The 24,149-nt window shown below is 41.7% G+C and overlaps 1 protein-coding gene and 1 long non-coding RNA gene across 9 annotated transcripts in view; one reads left to right on the forward strand and one right to left on the reverse strand.

Annotated features, from left to right (window-relative positions):
* The first annotated feature begins 1,571 nt into the window (after window positions 1-1,571).
* Window positions 1,572-24,149, forward strand: part of FNDC3A (fibronectin type III domain containing 3A) — a 55,718-nt gene continuing 33,140 nt past the window's right edge. For 5 of the 8 annotated variants that reach the window (XM_042479772.1, XM_042479777.1, XM_042479776.1 and 2 more), the window contains exons 1-2: window positions 4,499-4,648; window positions 23,606-23,745. In XM_042479772.1, the coding sequence (XP_042335706.1) occupies window positions 23,635-23,745 (111 nt within the window). In that variant the 5' untranslated portion in view covers window positions 4,499-4,648; window positions 23,606-23,634. Of the gene's footprint in view, window positions 1,849-4,498; window positions 4,649-8,771; window positions 8,899-11,096; window positions 11,120-23,605; window positions 23,746-24,149 lie in introns of those variants that run through there. The other 3 variants (XM_042479773.1, XM_042479774.1, XM_042479775.1) reach the window with 3 other exon arrangements.
* On the reverse strand, window positions 2,594-9,111 carry LOC121937006. The gene is made up of 3 exons (XR_006105064.1): window positions 8,948-9,111; window positions 3,209-3,283; window positions 2,594-2,866 (listed from the first exon to the last, which is right to left on the reverse strand). It is a non-coding gene; the product is annotated as an uncharacterized LOC121937006 (long non-coding RNA).

Consider the following 24,149-nt stretch of genomic DNA (forward strand, 5'->3'; position numbering starts at 1 on the left):
CAGATCGCAAATCGGTTTGAGCCGGTTCACATGACCCTGGTTTCCACTTGAACCAAATTGCTGAAGTGATTCCAAGAGGGTGGCCATGCGCTAGACCCATTAAACCTGCATCTCTTTGATGCTGATTTTTCGGATAAATCAATTCCGCGCAAGTGTGAACCAGATGTGGATCAGAATCGATTTAAATTTGCCCTTTGACGTGGGTCCATTTTGGATTGATCCATTTGTGAATGTGAACCACAAGTGGGTTATTTTACAGGGAAAAAAATGCGATCGGGGCAAATGTAGTGAGAACCACGCTCTGCTGTCAAATTGATCCACTGATTCAGAAGGCAAACCAATTTATTTGTAAGTGGGAATGAAGCCATATACTTCCAATGTTTGCATTCTCTTGGTAACACTGTTGTTGTGTACCTTCAAGTCATTTCCGATCTATATTGACCCTAAGGCAATGCTATCATGGGGCTTTCTTGGCTAGATTTGATCAGAGATTTGCCATTGCCTTCCTCTTAGGCTGAGAGCATGCATTTCATAGCCAAGTGGGTTTCATAGTCAAGCTGGGAATTGAACCCTGGTCTACCAAGCCATAGTCCAAGGCTCAAACCACTACGCCACACTGCCTGCCCCTTTTCTTTGAAGCTTAAGACTGCTACCCACTGCAGAATGAATCCAGCTTGACACCACTTTAACTGCAATGGCTTCCATCCTATGGAATCGTGGGATTTGTAGTTTGTTGTGGCACCAGAGCTCTCTTCCAGGGAAGTCTAATATATTATTATTATTATTATTATTAACTTTTATTTATGAAGCGCTGTAAATTTACACAGCGCTGTACATACAATCTTTTTAGTTAGACGGTAATATATCTCACCAAACTACAAATTGCAAACTACAAATTGCAGAATTCCACAGTGTTGAACCATGGCAGTCAAAGTGGGGTCCATCTGCATTAATGCTGCAGCGCAGTTGCGGCCTAATCTGCATTTCCAAACGCTTGACGTTTCACTGGCTTTCAATGGGGAGGTGAGAATTCTTATCCAATGCTGTCGGATTGTTCTCCTATAGCTATACTCCTGCCCAGAGCTATGGATTAGAAGTTCCTATGCAGGTTTTACATCTTGTAATTGATTTTTTTCCCTTCCTTTTGGTACTGTGCTTTGTTTGTAGTCATTCTCATTTAACCAGCAACCCTCCAGGAGTTTAGGAACACACTTGAGAAGCACTAGAAAATGAATCCAGTGTGAAGGCATTCGACGCACCAATAACACCTTTTGCACAATTCAATTTTCTCAGTCAGAGAGAGGCAGAGAGAAGCTACATTTGAAAGAAGAACCAGAATCTGGCCTTCACACCCCCCCCCCCAAAATTGCCTTGAAAATGAGATGTTTTAAATACAGATCTCTGTCCTCTGCGATTAGAAGCCGGCGGAGTTATGAGATTCCTGAGGCTGGCATTGTAGATTCCAGGAATTTTCTCCAAGGTGAAATGATTAACCAGCCTTTTGTTCCTGTTCAACAAACACATCCTGTATGTCTGCCTCCTTTCATCCAGCGACCTGGACTTCCTTGTTGTCTCGAAATATTTGAGACGCAGATTCCTGATCTAACTTTGCAGCTGTGCAAAGACAGTAGTAGGACATGGAAAGCAACCAAGGGGCCGAAAGCATCTACACAAAAAAGAGGGACTCTGAGCAACTTTGAGTGCGTTTATCGCTTCTCTCGATCTCTTTTAAGGACTTTTCTGGAACCGCAAGCTTCTCGTCGATCTAATCTAGGAGTGCGCGACTTTTCAACCTCAAGGCAATGGTACAGAGAGTTCCTAAGCAAACTCCCACACCAGCATTACCAGGTCTAGATTTACTTGGCTTCGGCAAAAATCGCTGCATTGTGTGCTTTCAGACTCTTAAATGCTTTTTTGATAAGGCTATTTTCTAACTTCATGCATACTTAAGTTAACAAAGCCTTTGAACCTGAAGCTCTTTTTCACAGTATGGAGAGAGATCTCGTAGTTAGAAACTAACTAAAGAAAGAAGTTGGTGGTTTCGCTGACTTAAGTCTACTTCCTCAGATGCATTTGGTGCATTTGAGGAAGTAGACTTAAGTTTACGAAAGCTCATGCTGCCAACTTCTTTCTTAAGCTAGTCTCAAAGGTGTTACCAGATCTCTCTCCATACTGACTCTACAGACTAACACAGCTATATCTTGGAGTTTTACTCCCTTTTACAGAGATTTTTAATACCCTCTTTTCCTCCTCATCCTCTGTCCAGCTGAAATTTTTTAAGAAGCACTAGCAGAGGTCAAATGGGGAAGCAGTGCTGGAGGAACACAGGTATTTGGTATTGCAGTCCAGCAGCCTTCAATAAAGAATGGAGTAAACACAGCTTAAGCAGGAAAGGAACAGGATTGTACAGTACTCCAGACAATGCTATTATAACCGTTTGCGGCCGTCTGCAACAAGAAAAGTAAACATCAGCTGCCTCCAGAATCTATAGAGGCCATGTTCTAGAAGAGTTTATTCCTGGCGTTTTGCCAGCGTATTCACAGCCCAAGAAACCCACAGAAAACTATGAGGAGGCTTGCCATTGCCATCCTCTGAGGCTGGGATAATGTGACTTGCCCAGTGAGGTTCATGGCCAAGCTGGGATTCGAACCATGGTCTCCAGAGTCATGGTCCAAAATTCAAACCACTACGCCACACTGACTTGCTACTTAGAGTAAATGTTTGCTGGGACATGCTCAACCGCTCTTCTGTTTTGTGATGCAGGAACCGATCCTTATTGTTTCCACGTTATTTCTGCATCTGATGTCATGTTTAATACCCAGGAATACACCGACTTTGCTAACGGAGGTGCGCCTGTAATGCGTTACTGTATTAGAGGAAAAGGAAATAGATGTTACAGTTAATGCCATGTAGCTGTTGGACTATGACAGCTGCATAGAGGTAGACATCAATACAGCAATGCATCCAAGGAGCAGCTAGGAAAACCTGATTCAAATCCTTACATAGCCATAAAATCACACATTGTACCAACAGTTAAAACCAACACAACCCTTTTATGTGTGCCTCTGAGTTGGTTCTCGACTTACGGCGGCCCTAAGGCAATCTCATCACAGGGTTTTCTGGGCAAGATTTGTTCAGAGGAGGTTGCCTTTTCCTTTTTCTGAGGCTGAGAGAGTGTGACATGCCCAAGGTCACCCACTGGACTTACATGGCAGAGCAGAGATTCGAATCCGGGTCTCCAGAGCTGTAGTCCAACGCTCAAACCACTGCACCATCCTCCATACTGGGAAATATAGGGACAGTGAATTAATCTTCCCATTCATTTCTAAATATCAAATATTGTGCTTATTGACAAACAATAAATACACTACAGAATCTGCATTTATACCCTGGATCCAGAATGCCAGAGTAAGCAGCAATAGCAGTTAAAGTGGAATAATGGGGCTCTAAGAGTATATTTTGCTATATTACAATATATATAATTATATAAATATATATATCAGGATAATATATAAGCAACCATAGGAGTTAGAGTGGAATAATGGTGCTATAAGAGTATATTTTGCTATATGAAATATATTATAATAGTTTTCTCTCTCTTTCTATATATATATATACAGTATATATATATATGGAATATAATAATTATATCTATATCTATATATCTATATAGATATATATATTGATATAAACAACCATAGCAGTTAAAGTGGAATAATGTTGCTATAAGAGTATGCTTTGCTATATGATATATATATATATATATATATATATACAGTATTTGGAATATAATAATATATATAGACATATATATCGATGTAATATATAAGCAACTGTACCAGTTAAAATGGAATAATGGTGCTATGAGTATATTTTGCTATATACTATAATATATATATATACACACACACACACACACACACACAGATAATATATATATATATATATATATATATATATATATAAAAAAGCAACCATAGGAGTAAAAGTGGAATAATGGTGCTATAAGAATAAGAGTATACTTTGCCATATGATATACATTTTTATATATGTGTATATATATATATATATATATATATATATGGAACATAATAATTATATAAAAATATACATATCAGTATAATATATAAGCAACCATAGGAGTTAAAGTGAAATAAAGGTGCTATAAGAGTATACTTTGCTATATGAAATATACTGTATAAACATATATATATATATATATATATATATATATATATATATATATAATAGCTCTATAATGTTATATTTCCCTCCCTTTCCTTCCCTTTTTTGCACCTTGGATCCAGAAAACCCTCCCTCCCGAGCAGCTTTCCCCTTCTCTTCTGTGCAGAAGATAAAACTCCTCCTCCTCCTCGCCCTTGACATAATCATCCCGTCGCTTGCCGCGCCCGCCCGCATGCCTCCCTTCCTTTGCCTTCACGCGCCCGCCCGCTCGGCTTTTCCCCCCTCGGTCTGTCGGTGGCGCTGGGGCGGGCGGCAGTGCGCATGCGCGGGAGGCCGCATTCCATCATGGCGGAGCCGTCTGAGCGGAGCTGTTCCTGCGGCGGCGGCGGAGGAGAAGGAGACGGCGGCGCTGCTGCTGCTGCTGCCGGGCGGAGGAAGCTCTGAGGCGGCGCTTGGGCTCCTGGTGAGGGCCCAGGCCTGGGCTATCTCAGCCTGGGAGGCCGGGGGTCTCCGTGGGGCGTTTGGGGGGTCTCCGGGGCTTCTGGGTGGGGCTGCAACCCTCCATCTTCTTCCCTTCTCCTAAAACCTTGGCTAAACCCGCATCTCTCGAACCCAGATCCTCCTTTCACAACCCTTCCCTCTTTCCTCCTCCGCAGCTGAGCCCCTTTTTCTCAACCCCCCCAAAAAACCCTTCCCATCCCCCCTTTTTAACCCAAGAGTCCTCTTTTTCTTTCCCGGACACGTCCTCCATTTCATCCAGGTCCTCCATTTTGGCCAGTGGGCACCTCTTCCATTTCAGCCTTCTTTCCAGGAGGGATTTTTTTTAAAAAAAAAAAGTCCTCCATTTTTGGCCAGTGTCCTCCTTTTCCAGGACGCGTCCTCCATTTCAGCCTTCTCTCCAGGATGGATCCCAAAAGGCCCTCCGTTTTTAAGCGCATTCAGGGTGACCAGGCGCCCTCCTTTTCCAGGATGCGTCCTCCATCTGTCCAAAAGGTCCTCCATTTTTGGCCACCGACCTCCTTTTCCAGGACACGTCCTCCATTTCAAGCTTTCTGTCCAGGAAGGATTTCCAAAAGGTCCACTATTTTATTGCCAGTGTTATCCTTTTCCAGGACACGTCCTCCATTTTATCCATCTCTCCAGGAGGGAATTCCAAAAGGTCCTCCATTTGTGAGTAAGATCAAGGAGCACATTCAGGGCAGCCAACGTCCTCCTTTTCTTGGGCATGTCCTCCATTCCAGATTCCAAAAGCCCTCCTTTTTAAAACACATTTAGGGCGGCCAGTGTCCTCCTTTTCCAGGACATGCCCTCCATTTCAGCCTTCTGAAACTAAACATCTCATTTGGAGCATTGACTAAGAAACATGGATTTATATTGATATGAGTATTTAGCTTCTATGTGTTGTAACGCTTTACACTGTTCTTGAATGTCCTACATTTTACGGTGCCTTGTCCTCTTTTGCAGTTAGAACATGTGGTCATATGGTTGTCCCCCCTCCAGATGTCCACTTTTTCCTGGACATGTCCTACATTCCAACCTTTCTGCCCCAAAGGTCTTCCATCCTCGACTGGGAAGCACGGATTTCCGACTTATGGCAACCCTATCCTGGGGTTTCTTCCTTGGCAAGGTTTGTGCAGAGGAGGTTTGCCTTTGCCTTCCCCTGAGGCTGAGAGAGTGTGACTTCTTGCCCAAGGTTGACCAGTGGGTTTCATGGCCAAGCTGGGAATCAAACCCTGGTCTCCAGAGGCATAGTCCAACACTCAAACCATCTTTCAGGGACCCTTTAGGGTCGCCGTATTTATTTATTTAGCGTATTTATACCCTGCTCTTCAGCCAGAAGGACTCTCAAAGCAGCTTACAGATAGACATTTCACAACTTGGAAGGCATGCAGCAGCAACGCCAAGACTTGGCTGGGTTGCCTAGAACGCAAGTTGGCATAAGATACACTTAAAAGTGTAACAACCAAAATGGTGAAGGGTCTGGAAACCATGAAGCCCTATGAGGAAGGACTTAGGGAACTGGGGATGTTTACTCTGGAGAAGAGAAGGTTAAGAGGGGATATGATAGCCCTGTTTAAATATTTGAAGGGATGTCACATTGAGGAGGGAGCAAGCTTATTTCCTGCTGCTCCAGAGACTAGGACCGAGAGCAATGGATGCAAGCTATGGGAAAAGAGATTCCACCTCAACATTAGGGCTGTCCGACAGTGGAACAAACTCCCTCAATGGAGTGTAGTGGAGTCTTCCTCCTTGGAGGTCTTTAAGCAGAGGCTGGATGGCCATCTGTCAATGGGGATACTTTGATTGGGATTGGGATTTCCTGCATGGCAGAATGGGGTTGGACTGGATGGCCCTTGCGGTCTCTTCCAACTCTACGATTCTATGAAAATTGGCATAACTGTATTTATTGATTTATGGGATTTATATCCTGCCTGCCTCCCCTAATGGGATTCAAGGCGGCTTCAACCAACCAAGTATCTCCACAGCAGCCCTTGGGGTTTTGCAAAGAGCCTCTCTAAGCTGTTCTTATGCTTAAGGAATTCTTCTGCTCCTATTGCCCATCGCCACCTATGGATATGAGAGCTGGACAGTGAAGAAAGCCAGCAAAGAAAATCAGCTCATTGGAGATGTGGTCCTGGAGAAGAGTGCTAAGAATGCCTTGGATGGCCAGAAAGAGACAAATGGGCTCTTAAACAGAACAAACCTAAACTCTCCCTGGAAGCCAAGATGACAAAACTGAGGCTGTCGTACTTTGGCCACATCATGAGAAGCCATGACTCACTAGAAAAGACATGAATGCTAGGAAATGTAGAAGGTAGTAGAAAGAAAGGAAGACCATATGTCATATGGATGGACTCAGTCAGAGACCATGGACCTGCATCTACAAGACTTAAGCAGAGCAGTGGAGGACGGTGGGTCTTGGAGATGTGCTGAAGTCAACTCAAGGGCAGTTAACAACAACAACCAATGTTTACACTCTTCTTTAAGATGTGGTGCTGGAGAAGAGTGGGCTTCTAAAAAGAGCAATGGATGGGTCTTGGAGAAGATCAGGTCCAAGCTCTCCCTGGAACCCAAGATGACTAAGCTGAGGTTGTCCTGTTTTGGCCACTTCGTGAGAAGACAGGACTTGCCAGGTAAAGAGGAGGGCAATAGGAATAAAGGAAGATTGCATCCCAGATGGATAGACTCAGTCAGAGAAGCCGTCTGTGAGTCTGCAGGAGCTGAGGATGGAGTGACTTGGAGGCCTCTCATACATAGGGTTGCAGTGGGTTGAAGTCAGTTTGATGGCAACTAAGAACAAAAAAAGCCTCACTGCTCTTTTAAAGATCTTTCCCCCAGGCCCTGTTACTGTACTCCAGAAAAACCAGTAGCCCCAGTCCCTCTCCACTGGTGTCCCTCTCCACTGGTATCCCACCCCCAGCATCCTCCAAACTCACCCTCTCATTGCCAGATTTTCCTCTTTCTCTTTGCACCCCCCCAAAGCTATCCTCCGGTTCCTGGAGTGGGTCTTTTTATTTCTACTTTCATTTCTTCTTTCTCCTAGCCCTTCTTTATCTCTTCTACCCACTGCATTTCTTTTTCCATGGCTGGGCACAGCCGGGGTTAGATAAGGAAGCAGGATTCAGGATGAGCGGCATGAGGAATCAGTGTCAGGAATGGGAGCCACTGGGATGAGTAATGGAGGAATTTAATGGGAAGGTCTGTAGAGGGGAAAGACAAAATTGCAGGGTAGACGCAAGAATTGAAATAGGTGGGTTGGTGTCAGAGGGATTGGTGGACAGTAGAGGAGTGTATACAGCTGGGTTGTGTGAGGTTACAAGGTGTATCAATGGGGGAGATTGGGGATATGAGGGCGAGAGAGGATGGAGCTCTAGGTGGTCAGGGGAAAAGAAAAGGCTGAAGAGGGGATCTTGGAGTAGAGGAGAATACAGGTGGATTTGCTGAAAGGGGAGGGTAGGCCTTGAAGGGAACCAGAGTTCATTGAAACAACCCTGGATTGTTTGGGATTGTTTAGGTGAATGTATAGGTGTCCAGTGAACGTGTACTGGATCCAAATTGCAGGAAGCTGGTTTAAAGTGCTGCGTGTCTAGATTTTTGGTTGCTGAATGGACTCAAATGCAAAATGCCAAGGCTCTTTGTGCTTGAGCTGGGAGGTTATACTGTATCTGACAATTAAAGTGGGCAAAAGGAGTTAGGTATGCGAAGAGAAATATGCCTGGATTTATGGGTGGATGAGAAGATTATAAAGGAACTCAGATTCTTATACTGTACAAAAGAACTTGAATCAGGAGTTCAGGAGTCGAAGCCCAACTTTACACATTCCTGTGAATCCTTTTCATGTAGCCGGAAGCCCCTTGGAGTGTGGAAAATAAGTTCCCAGGAGTATCCCCTTCTCCTTTGCTTCTTCTGGCATGCTCCAGAGTGTCCCTTTGGAAAGAGGTTCTTCTGCTCCTGTTACCTTTTGGAAGAAAGCTCTGGGAGGACTCTTCTGTCTTTCCTTTTGGTCACTGCTCTTGCTCATTATTAGTAAGGGGACAGGAGGAGGGTGCTATCTTTCCCTTCTCTGCTTTCCTCCGCTTCTACACACCCCTCCCTCTCGGTGCTGCTCTGTCTGAATGCCACGTAGCCTTCTAGCTATTCCCCTTGGACTTGAGTGAGTGCACAGCTACTAAACATCCAAAACCTTCCCCAACTTTTCTCACCAGGAAAAAGGTAGGTGCTGTAATCAGCTGCTGTGACTAAAGAGAGTGTTTTTTATTACCTTATCCTGCTTTGTTGCTTTTCCTTTGGAGATTGGTGGCCAAGGCCAGAAAGATAGTCATGGATCATTTAGCGGGGGGCTAACTCAGAATGGCAGGCTTCAGATCCGTCTTTCTCGGTTATTTAACGGTGGGAGAGTCAGCTGATGGAAACCCCCATTTCTGGACCGAGACGTCTCTCTTGCAACCCCCTCCCTCAACATATGGCAAGCAGTGTGCGTTTCCATAATCTTGCCAACTGGCTGCTGCTGACGCAAAAGCTGGCAGGTGTACTTAACTCAGTGTTTGCATTTCCTGTTTGCATCCATATTCCTTTCTAAGTTCGTATTTCTGTCTTTACATTTAAGCAACACACATCTCTGTTTTATGCCAGTGTTCGTTTCTTATTATTGATTGAAAAGGATTTTTGGATAGTGTCAGCTTTGTTCATGTATTCAGGCTCTTCAGCTGATAAATACATATGCAAACTTAGGATGGCAGACTGCAATTCAATATTTAGAACAAAAAGCAACTTCGTTCTTTACTTGTCACAGAGCAACCTTGAAGCCTAGGCAGGTATAAACGGTTTTGCTCCTTATGTTCTGTCAAGCAGCTATAAGTGCTAAGAACAGGAAGGTAGTTGAATTTGGGCCTGAAATTGTCATTCTGTAAGTACTGATTGTGCTTACTGAAAAATCAGCATTGTTTGATATTTAGTCTTTACATTTTCCCTGACCAATTTAAACTTTCTTTGGCTATGACTTGCTTCAGGGTATTAGGCACATCTCCCTCTCCCCACTTAAATTTGAGGTGACTATTAAGAAGCTATAGCCTAATATAGTCAGCTAGAATCTGAGAATTAATAGTTTGTAATTCTCTGCTCAGTCATGATTCCACTTAGGAAGGAGAAATGAAGACTCTCTCCATCAGTCTTCATTATTATGGTCAATTACCATTTTGGATAAACTGTATTTTCTCAGCCTGAGTCCTGCATGTGTAAGGGATAAGAACAATGGCCTGTAGTCTTCTTCTTTTTCTTGCAGTTGCAGAAGTAATGTGTCTTACTCTTTGAACATTTTGAAAGCAGTCATAAATATCAATATTTTTAAATCTCTCTTAATTTTCTTCTATGAATATCAAAGCAGAATCTTAAACTCTTGCAGCAAAGCTTGTGAAGGACATTATATTAGTAGAGGTAGAGGTAGTCCAAGTCTGTACAGTTTTCCACTACAATTTACATGAAGTTAACATCATAATAAAAAACATTATAGTACCATATATTCTTCATTTGCTTCCGTGGACGAAAGCTCATGCTGCCAACTTCTTTCTTTCAGTTAGTCTCAAAGGTGGTACAAGATCTCAATAGTAGCATATAGCTAACTTTAAAAACCCTTTTATGATGACATGAAGGTAGGTGCCAAGTGAGCTTTCTTGGGGAGTGCATTCTGCAGTTGGGATGCTGCCACCAAGTGGGAGACCTCTTGCAGCTCAAATCAGTTTTGGTCAAACTGGTGCCTTGCAGAAATTTAGACTATAGCTCTGTCATCCTTAATGGTTGGCCATGATAACTTGGGGCCAATCATTGGAATTCAAAACATCTTGAGGTTGACATGTTGGGGAAAATTTCCAGTTCCTTACTTTGTCACATACAGTGAGCTAGAGGTGAGATGTCCAATGTCTGATAAAAGAACATTTGGGGACTGATTGTACTTGCAGTGATTTAACTTAAAATACAGAAGCTGCAGTTATTTATCTTTATGGAAACAATGTACCTTGGTTCCAAATGGCTATCCAAAAAAAAGTGATCCACATGCACAAATGTGTTTCCAGATGTGGATCACCTTGACGTATTTGTAAAAAGGTGCTGAAATTTTGTTTTTGCTTATGGTAGGTCTTGAGAGCACAATTTTCTGAGTGCCTGGATAGTGGACCATCTTTTAACTGCATGTATGCTGCTTTGAATTCCATGATGGGAGAGTGCTTGAATATACATGAATAACAATCAGAATTACTCCTACAGTGTTCTGGATTCAGTTTTCTTGGGCAAATTGTTGGGAGCTAAAATACATTTCCCTCCCATCACCTTCTTTACAGCCTGCGATTTGTGATAGAGTTGGCCAAGGTCAAGATGTTTGGTTTTCGACTGTTATCTCTTCTGCAGGCCAGGCTTGAAATGAAAAGTTTGGGATTACTGGGTGAGGAAAACACTTAACACTGTATTGCATTCCTGAAGAGCTGATTATAGAGGGAGGGATAATTTAGTCTCTTCTTCATGTTAACACAAGTCTTTGTTTGTGTAAGTATAGATGCACCATTTCTTGGTGATTTTGCAGCCCGGTCGTTTCAGAAACTGCGTGTCATGGGAAGTCTTAAGGACCTTCAGGTTTGCACAGATGTTGCACACAAATGATGATTTTAGAGATCAGGGTCTTTCTCCGACATCAGCACAAATATTTAATTTGGCAGGGGAATGGGAGGATCAGTAGGTCAGATGAAAAGGAGGAGGAAAGAGGGAAGACTTGCATTGTGCTGCTTAGGAAACAGCTGCTCTGGGATGGCAAGGACTTGGGCATAGTCTTCAGTTGCATCTCCTGAAGTGAGCAGAGGACCTAGAGCAGTGGTTTCCAAACTTCTGTCTTCCAGATGTCTTGGACTTTGCCTCCCAGAATTCCTGACTGTAGGCCAAGCTGGCTCCGGCTTCTGGGAACTGAAGTCCAAATCACTCGGAGGACCAAAGTTGGGAATCATTGATCTAGAATATATGGTACTCTTAGTACTTATGTAAGATTAGTGCAGCTGAACCTTTTTATGAGCTGGATGAGACCAAGGATATCTCCCCCAGCCCTGAGAGCCATGATGGTGTAGTGGTTTGAGTGTTGGACTAGGACTCTGGAGACCAGGGTTTGAATCCCAGCTGAGCCATCAAACCCATTGGGTGACCTTGGGCAAATGGCATTCCCTCAGCCTCAGAGGATGGCAATGACAAGCCTCCTTTGAAGAAACCTGAAAACCCTGTGATGGGTCTGCTTTACGGTTGCCTTATGTTGGAAACGACTTGAAGGCACACAACAACAACAACAAATGAGGACAGTAACATCTCCTCATGCCCCTTCCCATTTTCCCATGCCCTCCTTGTAACCAAGATCATGTCCATGAAATCAGAACAGTTGTATTCTCTTCTTGTTAACCTGTGTTTTCATTCTCCTCTCTCTGCTGTTTTGAAGCCATACATTAGATTGTAAACTCCTTGAGGCAGGGACTTGTCTTGTACTCTGCGAACGACAGTGTACACTGCTGGTGCTAGATAAATCACTACTAAGATGGCTTGGGTCCAGGTTAATTGAAGGACCGTATTTCCCTTTATGAGCCAATTAGAGCGCCAGGGCTGCATCTGCACTGCAGAATTAATACAGTTTGACACCACTTTAACTGCTATGGGTCAATGATATGGAATTCTGGGAACTGTAATTTTGTGAGACAATTTTGTGCCTCTGGTGCCACAACAAACTACAAATCCCATGGCAGTTAAAGTGGTGTCAAACTATTATTTCTGCAGTGCAGATGCAGCCCTGGCGCTCTAATTGGCTCATAAAGGGAGATATCAATTGTGCAATTCAGATTTTAAAGTTTGCATAGAGTTTTTAAAATACATTTTAGTGTTTTAATGTAACTTTATACATTGTTTAGTGCTTTTTAAAATGTTATGTTTATACTTCTTAATGTTTTATACTGTTTTTAATTGGATTTCCTGCCAGCCATTTTGCTTGTCTATATTGGGACGAAGGCAGGATAATAATAGTAACAAATAATAGCAACACTATTGTAATCCAGCACTTTGGTTCCAAATAGAAGCCAGCCACAGAATGAAGACCTTCCCCATGTAATTCTCCCAGCAGTTGATATTTGCAGAAGAGTAACACCTCTAATCTTAAAAGCATCCTAGGTGATAATTGCAGTGTAATGGATTGCTGCAAAAGGCACATATGGAATTTATTTTGGTTTGCTTGGCCTTTAGGAACTGTGTCCTTAATCTGTCCCCAATTTTATTGGGCTCTAGAGGCATACTGTGAAGATGATACCAGTAAGGAAGATCTGGTGCTGGCAGGGTTTGCTAGAGTCTTGATATTCAAAATGGCTTGAGCACAAAAACTTGGTGCCAGATCATTTTTTCCATACTCAAAAGAGAACCTGAGTCAAATTAGGGCTTTAACCTTTTTGAAGGTTCCCATTGCCAATCAAACTTTCCATTTCCTATAGATTTTTATAAATTGCTGGTTTTATTTTTATTTGAAGAACAGCTGCGTACAGGTGGCTGCTTTGATTATTATATGTTTAAAAAAATTTGCTTAATGTGTTCCCCATTATTTTTCCCTCATTTCCCATAGTAAATTACAATCAAGCCTTGCGGGGAAGAAAGTCCCCACTGGCCTGCTGCCAGGTACCTAAGCATTTGCAAAATCGTTTGGAAATAGCTCTTAAAAGTAGCTGGTAGAAACTGAGTTGTAGTCTTGCTTTCAGTCCCTGTATCCATTTGATATTTCTGCATGAAGACAAGGCCAGATCTGTGCTGTGGGCCAGGTAAAAACACAGAGATAGGGACGAGTCTTGTTTATGCGTAGGGACAGCAGAAGACTCAGGGTAGCGCAACTGTGCTGAGTACCATTCATTTATTTGTTTCAGTTTATGTTCCATCTTTCTGCAAGGCAGCTAACTGTGGTGAAAATCAATAGCAAAATAAAAGAACAGACAAAGCAAATCAACACACTAACAGCATCTGCATCAAAGCTTGCTGGCTTGCATCTCTAGTTCCTGTGACTGGAACTCTGGTCGTGGGACATTCCTGCAGTTATGCAAACCAGATGTAGATCTAGAGGAAGGTAGGTTGGATGTTTGGGTTTCGCTTCTATGTATTGGCCATACACCTTGTATTAGCAAGGCATTGAAGACGAAGAATATGGCTGTTCATTGCTCTGATCGGTAGTGCTCAGTATATGCAACATGGGCAGTTTCCAGTGTTGTTCCACACACATCGTATGGGAGGTAGACGAGAAGAAGTACTAGCTGCATAGTTTGGTTTGTGTGTTCCATTAACAGAGCTGTGGATACTTGACATTTTTTGAAAACATATATGATAAAATATATACAGTGGTCCCTCCACATTGGCTGGGGTTAGGGGTCAAGGACCCCCTGAATGTGGCAAAAATGCAAATAACAAAACACTATTCTTTTTACTTAAGAAGACACCTCTTTAGGAATCTACAGGCCCTCCAGTGCAACTCTGTGGTCAACATCTGGCAGCAGTCACATTCATGCTGCAAGACCCACAAATGCCTAGAGAAGTGGTTTCCCTAGTCTAGAGCTTCTAGGTTCTCTATCAGTTGTTCTGGAGGACCTAGCGGTTCCTAGGGAGAACATATTAACCAAAGACACAAATAATCAAATCCACAAAAGTCAAAACTGCAAATATAGAGGGCCACTGTACTAAACAATCTTGGTGTATTACATTATCTGTTTCTTTGAGAGACGCACTAGATATACATGGGAAATCAGTATGTGTGGACATGGATATGCATAAGCGTGATTGGTTAGGTTATGCCCAACTAAAACCTTTCATGTAGATTTTCCTAAACGTGATGCAGAGGGCAACAATATTATTCTGGATTAATCAGAGATTAACTTTATTCTTCACTCGGGAACGTATGCATTTTCATGATCAGCTCCAGATTGTGCAAACCTGTTGATCCTAGTGTATGCTTCCTCCCGCTGGAGTATTTTAGCACTTGTATATTGAGAGAGAAGTGAGATTTGGGCCACTTCTCTCTAAGGGGCAGAGATTAGTAGATACATTGAACATGGTGGTTTTAATTTTTCAGTAAGGTGTCAGTTTTTCTGTGGCACAGTTAGGGAATCACCAGTTTAATCATCTCACCAGCTTCCTCTAATAACAGGATCCACTCCATAGATTTTCTTTCCATGAGAGATTTGCTTGGCTCCTTCCTATGTAAATTCCGTCTCCAATTATTATTATTTACATTGGTTTGTTGGTATTTACCTAGACTTGGGTTACTTCTCTTGGCTGTTTTAACAGAACATACATCACTTTAGGAACTCTTCTTGAGTTGAAAAATTATTTTATATACTTTATGTATAATTGCTGTGTGACTCACGGTTCATCTCTGACTTAATGGTGTAAGGCAAACCGGTCACCAGGTTTTTTAGGCTGAGAGTGTGTGACTTGCCCAAGGTCACCCAGTTGGCTTTCATGGTTGAGCAGGGATTTGAACCCTGGTCTCCGGAGTCATAGTCCAATGCTCAAACCACTTCACCATGCTGGCTCCTATATGTATAATACACACCATTAATTATACATTGCTTTTAAGCTTTTGTTAAAATAAACATTTTCACTCTTTAATAGTGTGAAATGTATTTGTAATTGAAATCGTCATCGAGCTTAATTTTATTGTGTTCCTCTGGATGCTCTAGTTATTGCTTGCATGTTAAAATATTGAGTGCTGATTAGCTTTTTACTTAATATACATCAGATATATTGACATAAGAACGTTGCTTTAAGAACTCGCTGAAGTAAAATGTGTCTGGTTTTAAGATACATTTTTTATTTTTGCTTTAAAGAAGATTTGTTTTGCAAAAGAAGCTGAAAGGGTATCGCATTTACCATTAACCATCTAGAGTTTGGAAATAGCTGAAAGCATGTGTTCTCCTGATGAGAATTGCAGCTTGAAAAGTGTTTCGGCTGCAGTTTTTATCATTGCTTTTTGGTTATGTGCAGAGAGTATTATTTGGCAAGGGACTTTTCTCCAGATGGGAGAATAAACAAGGAAAGGATAAATATTTCAAATTCCTGGGTACAGATATCATATTTAGGAACTCAGAACTTTTCCAGATCTGTATTCTTTTAAACAAATTTACATTCTCTCCCCAAATCCTTCCAAATACCTAGTTGTGTATCATGTATAACTTTAAGTTATACTGAATGGGTATTCACACAGGCGTATTAAAATACTGGTCAACAGGTTGTCTTGAAAAGTGGTTTGGATCCAGGTACTGAATCTAGATACTCTAAAGTAGTGGTCCCCAAACTGTGCTATTTTAGGGGTTTTGGACTTCAACTCCCAGAATCCCAGACTATTGGCCAACATGGCTGAGGCTTCTGGGAGCTGAAGTCCAAAATCGCTTAAGGGGCACAGTCAGGGGACCACTGCTCTAAAGGCACAGAAACTATTTGATCTTGGAAGTTAAGTAGGGTCAGCCCTGGTTAGTACTTGGATGGGAGACTGCCAAGGAATATGAGGTGCTGTGGGCTATGTTTTAGAGAAAGGAACTGGCAAAACCACCTCTGAGTTTCCCTGGCCTAACAAAATCCTATGAAATGCATGGGGTTGCCATATGTCAATGTGCAACTTGAAGGCACATACACACAGTGAGACTTAGGTGGCATACAGACTGGGTTGTATGTGTGCTTATGGTTAAAATGCAGGAGCATGAATGTGTCCTTACGCTCACCATTTTCTGTTCGGTTCGAAACAACTTTGTAGGAGGAAACGTAGTATTCCGCTCCTACCTTCAGGATCAGTTTTGTTATAAAGAAACTCCTCAGGCTTTTCCTGAGGACAGAAACAGCTTCTTGGGAAGATGACAACACTTCGTTCAATTATGACAACAAGGACAGTTCTGAAGTCTCTAGATATAACCACCATATTGAAGCACGACTTCGCGATCTAGTAAGAAGGAGTTGTTCTTCTCATGCTGTCTTTGGATGGCAGAGGACTTCTTCTATTTTAACTGTAAAATCTCCCTAAATAATTGACCAAAGGTTATGGAAAATAGCTTTGGGATTTCTGCTTTACTCTGTCATGTTCATGCCTTTGGGTCTCTCTGGGCTCTTATGGTTTTAAACATCTATAGGAAGTCCTCAATATACACCAAAGTCAATGTATACTATGTCATTGGAATCAGATGAAGCTGTGTAGGTGTTGAACTGGTGGTTGTTGTCATTAGTGGATAAGGGTTGCTTCAAGATAAGCCCTGATAGATAATAGATAAAGGTGTGTGAATGGAAACCTGAAGATGCTAAAACTGTTCATACTATTTCCCCACACCTAAGAGCTATGCCTTTACTGATATAGCTGATTTTCTAATCTTATTAAGATGGGAGAAAGAAAATGGCTTGGAATTTGAAAGTTCTCTGTTTGCTTGATAGTCTTCATAGTATTGGTAATTGCATTTATGTAACAGTGCTTGAAAAATGGAGAACTTTTGTGGCAAAGCACAGCATCCAAATATTTCTGAAATGCTTCCATTACAGAAAGTATTTTGCGGAAGGCTTGCCTTTCATGTTACTCATCCCAGCTATCGTAAATTATAGCAGTTCATAACGTCCGTGGTAAACGCAAATAATCAATACTCTTGCCTTGCTTATAAAAATAGCTTAACCTTGATTTGAACAGATGCCGTCTTTCCTGTAAAGCAACAGATGATTCAGGGTCATTTTGGCAGAGGAACAAATGCAAGGTTCTCCAGCAGCTGCCTGTTACAAGGACAATCCCTTGCCAGTCAACCTGATGAATATTTCAATCAAACTCATGTTTTGTGGTTAAATAATTTTTTTAGTAGACTTTTGTTCTCTGTCAAATTTTCTATTTTTTAAAAATAGTCTTCAAACGGTGACTTTTCATTTTCTGTTTGCAAGGTTTCCTGTTTGGCTTATCGTTGCAAAAAGCGGCAAGCGCTTTTCTTAAGGCAGAGGCTGTTGGCCCTCCACATTTGCAGCTTTGACGTTTGTGGGTTTGATTATTTGCGGTTTGGATTAACATGTTCTCTCTAGGACTTTTTAGGTCCTCCAGCGCAAATCTGCATGGACCATAGAGTTGACCATAGAGTTGTGCTGGAGAACATAGACATTCCTAGAGAAAACACTTCTCTAGACATTTGAAGGCCCTCCAGCATGATTCTGTGATCAACCTCTGGCAGATAGATATTGATCACAGAGTTGCACTGGAGGACCTGGAGACTCCTAGAGAGGTGTTCTCTTAACTGAAAAGAATAGTGCTATTTTATTTGTGGGTTTTCCACATTCACTCCAGCGAATGTGGGAAGACCACTGTAATTCTATTTTTTTTCTTGTCTGGGGCAAGGAAAAAATTGTGTATGAAGAGATTGCTATTGTGAAGAGATGGTGGTCCTCACCACTTGTGTATTGGTAAAAGTTTGCGCTTTGGGACCAGGGACAGTGAAAGACATCCTTCTCCTTTGAATTCTGTATGGTTCATGTAGATCTTGGGGAAATGGGAGTTAGTGCTGGGTATCTTTGGCAGTTGTGGTTACCAGTGATAACCAGGGGATCAGATTCGGTTCCTTCTAAGATCCAGTACTAGCACTGAGTAATTTAGGGTTTCAGAAATTGTTAGTGCCATTCTGTTTCTATCCTCAGCATGAAACTGAACCATCTTCAGTTTCAAATACTACTACGATCCACCTGTCAACTAAATAAACTGGTGATTTTGCCTATTATTATTATTATTAACCTTTATTTATAAAGCACTGTAAATTTACACAGCGCTGTACATACAATCTTTTTAATTGGATGGTTCCCTGCCCTCGGGCTTACAATCTAAAAAGACATGACACAGAAGGAGAAGGGAGTGTTTTGTAATAACCAGGTTCAGGATACAAATTTGTATTGTGTGCCGGCATTCCAGGCCATGCTATTTTTCTGTTACCCTGTCATTGATCCAAAACACACTGCAGAAATAATCTAGTTTGAGACCACTTTAACTGCCTTGGCTGAGTCCTAGGGAATCCTGGGAACTGTACTTTGTTGTGGTACCAGATCTCTTTGATAGATAAATGTCTCACAAAACTACAGTTCCCAGAATCCCCTAACATTGAGCCAGGACAGTTAAAGCAGTCTCAAACTGGATTATATCTGCAGTGTGTTTCAGACCATTGGTTCTTCTCTAGATCAGATTACAATCGCACCCGAATATCAAGCTGTGGGATTCCCAGGCCACAAAACAAAGCAACCAACCACATAACTGCTTTGCCGCTGTTTTTACAAGGTTGCCCTTCTTACTTTGGCTTTAAAAGGTTGGGAGACTGTTGATGAGAGAATTGTATATGTGAAATCTCTTTGAGAGAGACTTGTATTTGTGTTTCAGGAGTTAAAGGTTAAAAAACTACAGTGGTTTATGGCCACCACAGCCAAAGCTGTTTCACATATTAATTATGTGGGCATTTTCCATCTATGACTCTCTCTCTCTCTCTCTCTCTCTCTCTATATATATATATATATATATATATATAAAGTGTGACTGTGCTTGCTTGTTGGGCAAGGCCTGAGAAACATTTCCAGTGTCTCAGCTTAACCTGCGGTGCTTTTCTGGGTAGGAGCCAAATGTTACGTACGGAAGAGGAGGAGCGTATGAGGTGTCTTGGGAAACATTTAAAATGATTTCTAAAGATTTAATAAAAAACATATCTTCGGTGTATGAATAGATTGCTATTGTGAATAGATGGTGGTCCTCACCACCCCGCCTCTTCAAAATTAGGTTGTAACTAGCTTTCGATCAAAAGCCCCATTTTTCTGTCTTGCCTTGAATCTTGCAATATGGAAACCCACTTGCCTTAAGTGCTCATGTGTGGTCCTCCTGCGGAGGAAAGAGGGTCTTTCAAAAGTAACCTGACAAGGTGTTACAGATGTGTTTATCTGGGGGAGTAGGCATGAAGTAGTATCAAAGGAGAAAGGAGTCTAGCATTTTCAATTTTGTGGAGGTCTTTTCTCATCTTTTGCTGGAATTGGTTTATATAGCTGTTTCCCAAGTTAAGGCAATCCTAAAATGTGTGTCATTGCAGGCTGTTTTGTTCCGCAGAGTTTAAATAGTGAACTAAATATTGGAGGGACAGAAGTCCAATAGGTACACTGTTCAGCAACCTGATCTTCCCCCCTTGAAGAGAGCGTGGTACATACCCAAAAATGAGGTTTTAAAGCATAATCATTATTCTGCTTTGTGGAACAATGGGGAAAACTATACTTTCCTCTCTAAATGGTTCTTTCTCTGGTTATGCCACTCAGGACTGTAGTCCATTTAATGTAGTTGTTCATAAACCTCCTTTGTTTTCAGTTCAACCAGATTCAAATCTAGTATTGGCAAAACACAATTTTGTTTTGTTCTTGCTTTGAACATCTGTGCAGGACTAAAAAAGTATGTGCCTTGAGAGCATGCAATGCATCTTTAAACAACTGAACTAGAATTGGGTGGTGGAGGATCTTTCAGACTGCATCATGAGTTGCGCTGTGTTAGCTGTGAAGCCCTTGCTACTCAGTGATGGAGACTATCTCTTAGTATATCATCCTTGCATCCTTGGTCGGTCCTTTTTCTGGCCCAGGTCAGTATGTGCTTCTCTGAACACAACTCCAGTCATCTGTAGGTAGTCTGTCTTCCTAACACTTGCTATAGGAGATATAATTTAATGAGATCTTACAAAAGAAAGGTCTAGCCTAGCAGAACTCCCTTGTAGTATTTTCCTATTTGTTCGCTATTTGCTTCAAAGGTATATCCTCTACAGGATTTGTTGTTCTGTGCCTTCAAGTCATTCCGGATTTATGGCAACTCTATAATGGGATTTTCTTGGCAAGATTCGGTCAGAAGAGGTTTGCCATTGCCATCGTCTGAGGCTTAGAGCATGTGACTTGCCCAAGGCTAGTCAGTGGGTTTCGTGGCTGAACTGGGAATCGAACCCTGGCCTCCAAAGTTGTAGTCCAACACTCAAACCACTGTGTCATGTTGGCTCCCTTCTAAAGGCTTACTTGTATAAAAACATACTGAAATACACTCACAAAATGGTGTTGGCTGCTTAAGGGCTGAGAGAACAGTCACTTCCCTAGGACCACCTGGTGAGTTTGTGGCAAAGATGAGATTTGAACAAGAGACTTCTTGCTTGCAGTTCACATTGTTACCTGCTATGCCACACTACCTCTCATAGGCTCCATGCAGACAGGCAAAAATAAAGCTGCTTCAAGTCACTTTGGAGGTATGCTGTTTAAATGATGCATGCGTTCTAAGAATCTGGAAACCACGCCAAAGCCACAATCCAGTCCTAAGGACTTGAGCACAGCTTTAGCGCAGCTTCTGGACTCTTAGGACACATGCATCATTTAAACAGCATACCTCCAAAGTGACCTGAAGCAGCTTTATTCTGGCAGTCTGTATGGGGCCATAGTGAATTTAGTAGTTAACATGCTGGGTTGAGAAGGAGAGGAAATGAAATCTGCTTTTGTGGAATATGGTCAATTTTGCTTTATTATACTGAGTTTGTTTTCTTTCCCATTATTTAAGTTGTATATAACAGCATGCATTTTGATCATTAGTACCTCTTCTCAGATTTATAGTCCTATTCAGTATTATCTGCAGCTTCCCATTAATTGCCACTCTTGATAGCTGTTGGTCTCTAGTTTCAGCCATAAATTGACTGGAAGATGAGAGAAGAGCGCATGATGCAGTCCTGAAACAGTATCACTTCAAATTACATCTATGGGATCATATGTTTCTATGCTCTGTCTTCTAAAAGTAACTTCCTCTACTTAGAAAGCTACCTTTTTTTATACTGTGAAAAGCATTGAAAGACAATGAGCCTGAACAGACAGGCCAAAATAAAGCTGCTTCAGGTCACTTTGGAGGTATGCTGTTTAAATGATGCATGCATTTTAAGAAGCCGTAAGCCTAAGGACTGGAGCTTGGCTTTGGCGCAGCTTCTGGCCTCTTAAGATGCATGTGTCATTTAAACAGCATACCTCTAAAGTGACTCAAAGCAGCTTTATTTTGGCCTGTCTGTTCGGGTCCAATATTTCTCTAGATAATCTTTTGGGGGTTAGGGTTAAACTGGAAGGCTGTCAGGGACCTTTTAATGATATTTTAATCTGACTGAATTGCAATTTGTTCTAATGGGAGCATGCTGCTTGTAAATTGTTACCTGCCTGGAGGCAATGGGATAGGCTAAGACTATAAATCTATAGAAGTCATGCTTTTTAAACATATTTCTATCCTAGCATGGCCACATTTTTAAAAAATAAACATACATACCCCCATATTCTTAATGTAAGAATGGTTTGTAACTATATACAGTGGTACCCCGGGATACGAATGCGCCGCCTTACGAAATTTCCGGGTTACGAAAAAAATCCATTTAAAAAAACTGTTCCGGGTTACGAAGGTTTTTTTGGGTTACGAAAATATTTTTGGTGCTTTTCGGCGCTATTTCACACGAAATCGCGGCTTTTCCCCATTAGCGCCTATGGATTTTTCGGCTTGCGAAGTATTTCGGGTTACGAAAGCGGCGGCGGAACGAATTAAATTCGTAACCCGGGGTACCACTGTACCATGTTAGCAGTCTGAATTTGGAAAATACCATCCCCGCTGCTATTTCCACCTGCAACTCAAATGTTTCAAGCATGTTTTTCACAACTGGTTACATTTTTAAACTAATAATTTGAATGCTTGTTTAGCAGTGCTGCTGTGTCCCAAAGGGCTCTTCCTTACTTGTGATATTTTTCTGTGGGTTGATAAGAGATGTGTTGACAAAGAGGAGGAAGAGGTATCGTTAAAACAAGAGTCTCCTGAGTAGTCCTTGTATTCTTTATCCCAAAATGCTTCTTACAAGTTAGCTATCAAGTACTAAGCGCCTGAACGGAGAGGCCATAATAAATCTGCTTCGGGTCACTTTGGAGGTATGCTGTTTAAATGACACACGCATCTTAAGAGGCCAGAAGCTGTGCCAAAGCTGCGCTCCAGTCCTTAGGACGCATGCAGCATTTAAAAAGCATACCTCCAAAGTGACCCGAAGCAGCTTCATTTTGGCCTGTCTGTTTGGGACTTACGTTTGCTTTGCGTGGACAGGAAATAGTCTCTTTTTGTTTGCAAAATGCTGGTCATGGGAGGAGTGTGATTAAATGTTGAAGGTGGGCCACTATACTGGAAGCCTCCCTGAAAGACTGCAGTGGCCATGACACCATCATTGGATATTTGATACCCAACGTTGGGCCACAAAATGGTGCAGTTTCTCTCCTCATTCTATAAATGCAGTTCTTGAATCTATTAGGATGAAAAATGGGTTTAAAATAAATTAACGAATGTTGTAAAATGTCCATGGAATGGTTGTCTAGAATACCAGGTAAAAATTGTAACCATTTTAGATATAAAATAAAATAAGACTTTAGCTGCTTCTGAGTAGAAAGCCAGCCAAGAAGGAATAAGAGTAATTTCTTTATGGGGGTTCTGTCTTGCTTTTTCTTATCCCCTAAACAGGACAAGGAATAAGAAAAAAGCAAGGTAGGATGGAATTCAAGTGCAGTATTTTCTCAGTATTGTTACAGAAAATAACGTGAAAGGAGGACAGGTGGGGAGAGAAAAAGGCTAGATCTAAATAAAATGTAATCCAGAAACCAAAGCTAGTTGCGTTATCTTAGGCTTCATTTGCATGTTTCTTTTAAAAACTGTTGCTTCTAGTCATCCATTGCATGTTGTGGCCTGGCTGTGTTCCTTATCTCCTCTTGTGCAGAGGTTTGACCTTTTGCTCTTGAGCTTTTCTGATCAGCTGGATGTATTTCAGAGCCAAAGGAGCAGAGGTAGCTCTTTCTGACATTTGCAACTTGTGTTTTCTTTTACCAGGTGGCTGCCGTGAGAGAAACTATTAATGAATGGTCATTTCAGCTATGATGGCAGACCAGCCACCTCCATTAGAAGCCACACCTATTTTGAATGAAGTGCCACTTCTACCTCATATGGTCAATGGGGACACCACACAACAGGCAAGTGCAACTGTGTCATAGAAAAACAGGTCAAGTTTTATTTATGTACCGTGTAGTACCTAGTTTTTTCAGTCTCCCAAAGTGGTACATTTCAGGCCCTAGCATTGGGCTTACAAACTAAGGCAGGATGCACAAAGGAAGGGGAGAATAGCAATAAAAAGGAAGAAGGAGATCACTTCTTCAGAGAAGATGGTAGACTGTAAGTAGGCATTCAAATGAAATTCCAGCCAAGGTGATAATACCTTACTCATGGTCTGAGTACCAAGCAGTGGTGGTTCTCCTTTGACCTATGGAAGGAATAGAGTACTCTTTCTCCTGTAGTTTCAAGTATTCTTTTTGATGAAGAAGGAGGAAGTGAGCTGCCTGTAGTTGGAGAGGCAGGATATAAATAAAACTTATTATTA

Source organism: Sceloporus undulatus, chromosome 7 (genome assembly GCF_019175285.1).
Source record: "Sceloporus undulatus isolate JIND9_A2432 ecotype Alabama chromosome 7, SceUnd_v1.1, whole genome shotgun sequence".
In the NCBI taxonomy this organism is placed as follows: domain Eukaryota; kingdom Metazoa; phylum Chordata; class Lepidosauria; order Squamata; family Phrynosomatidae; genus Sceloporus; species Sceloporus undulatus.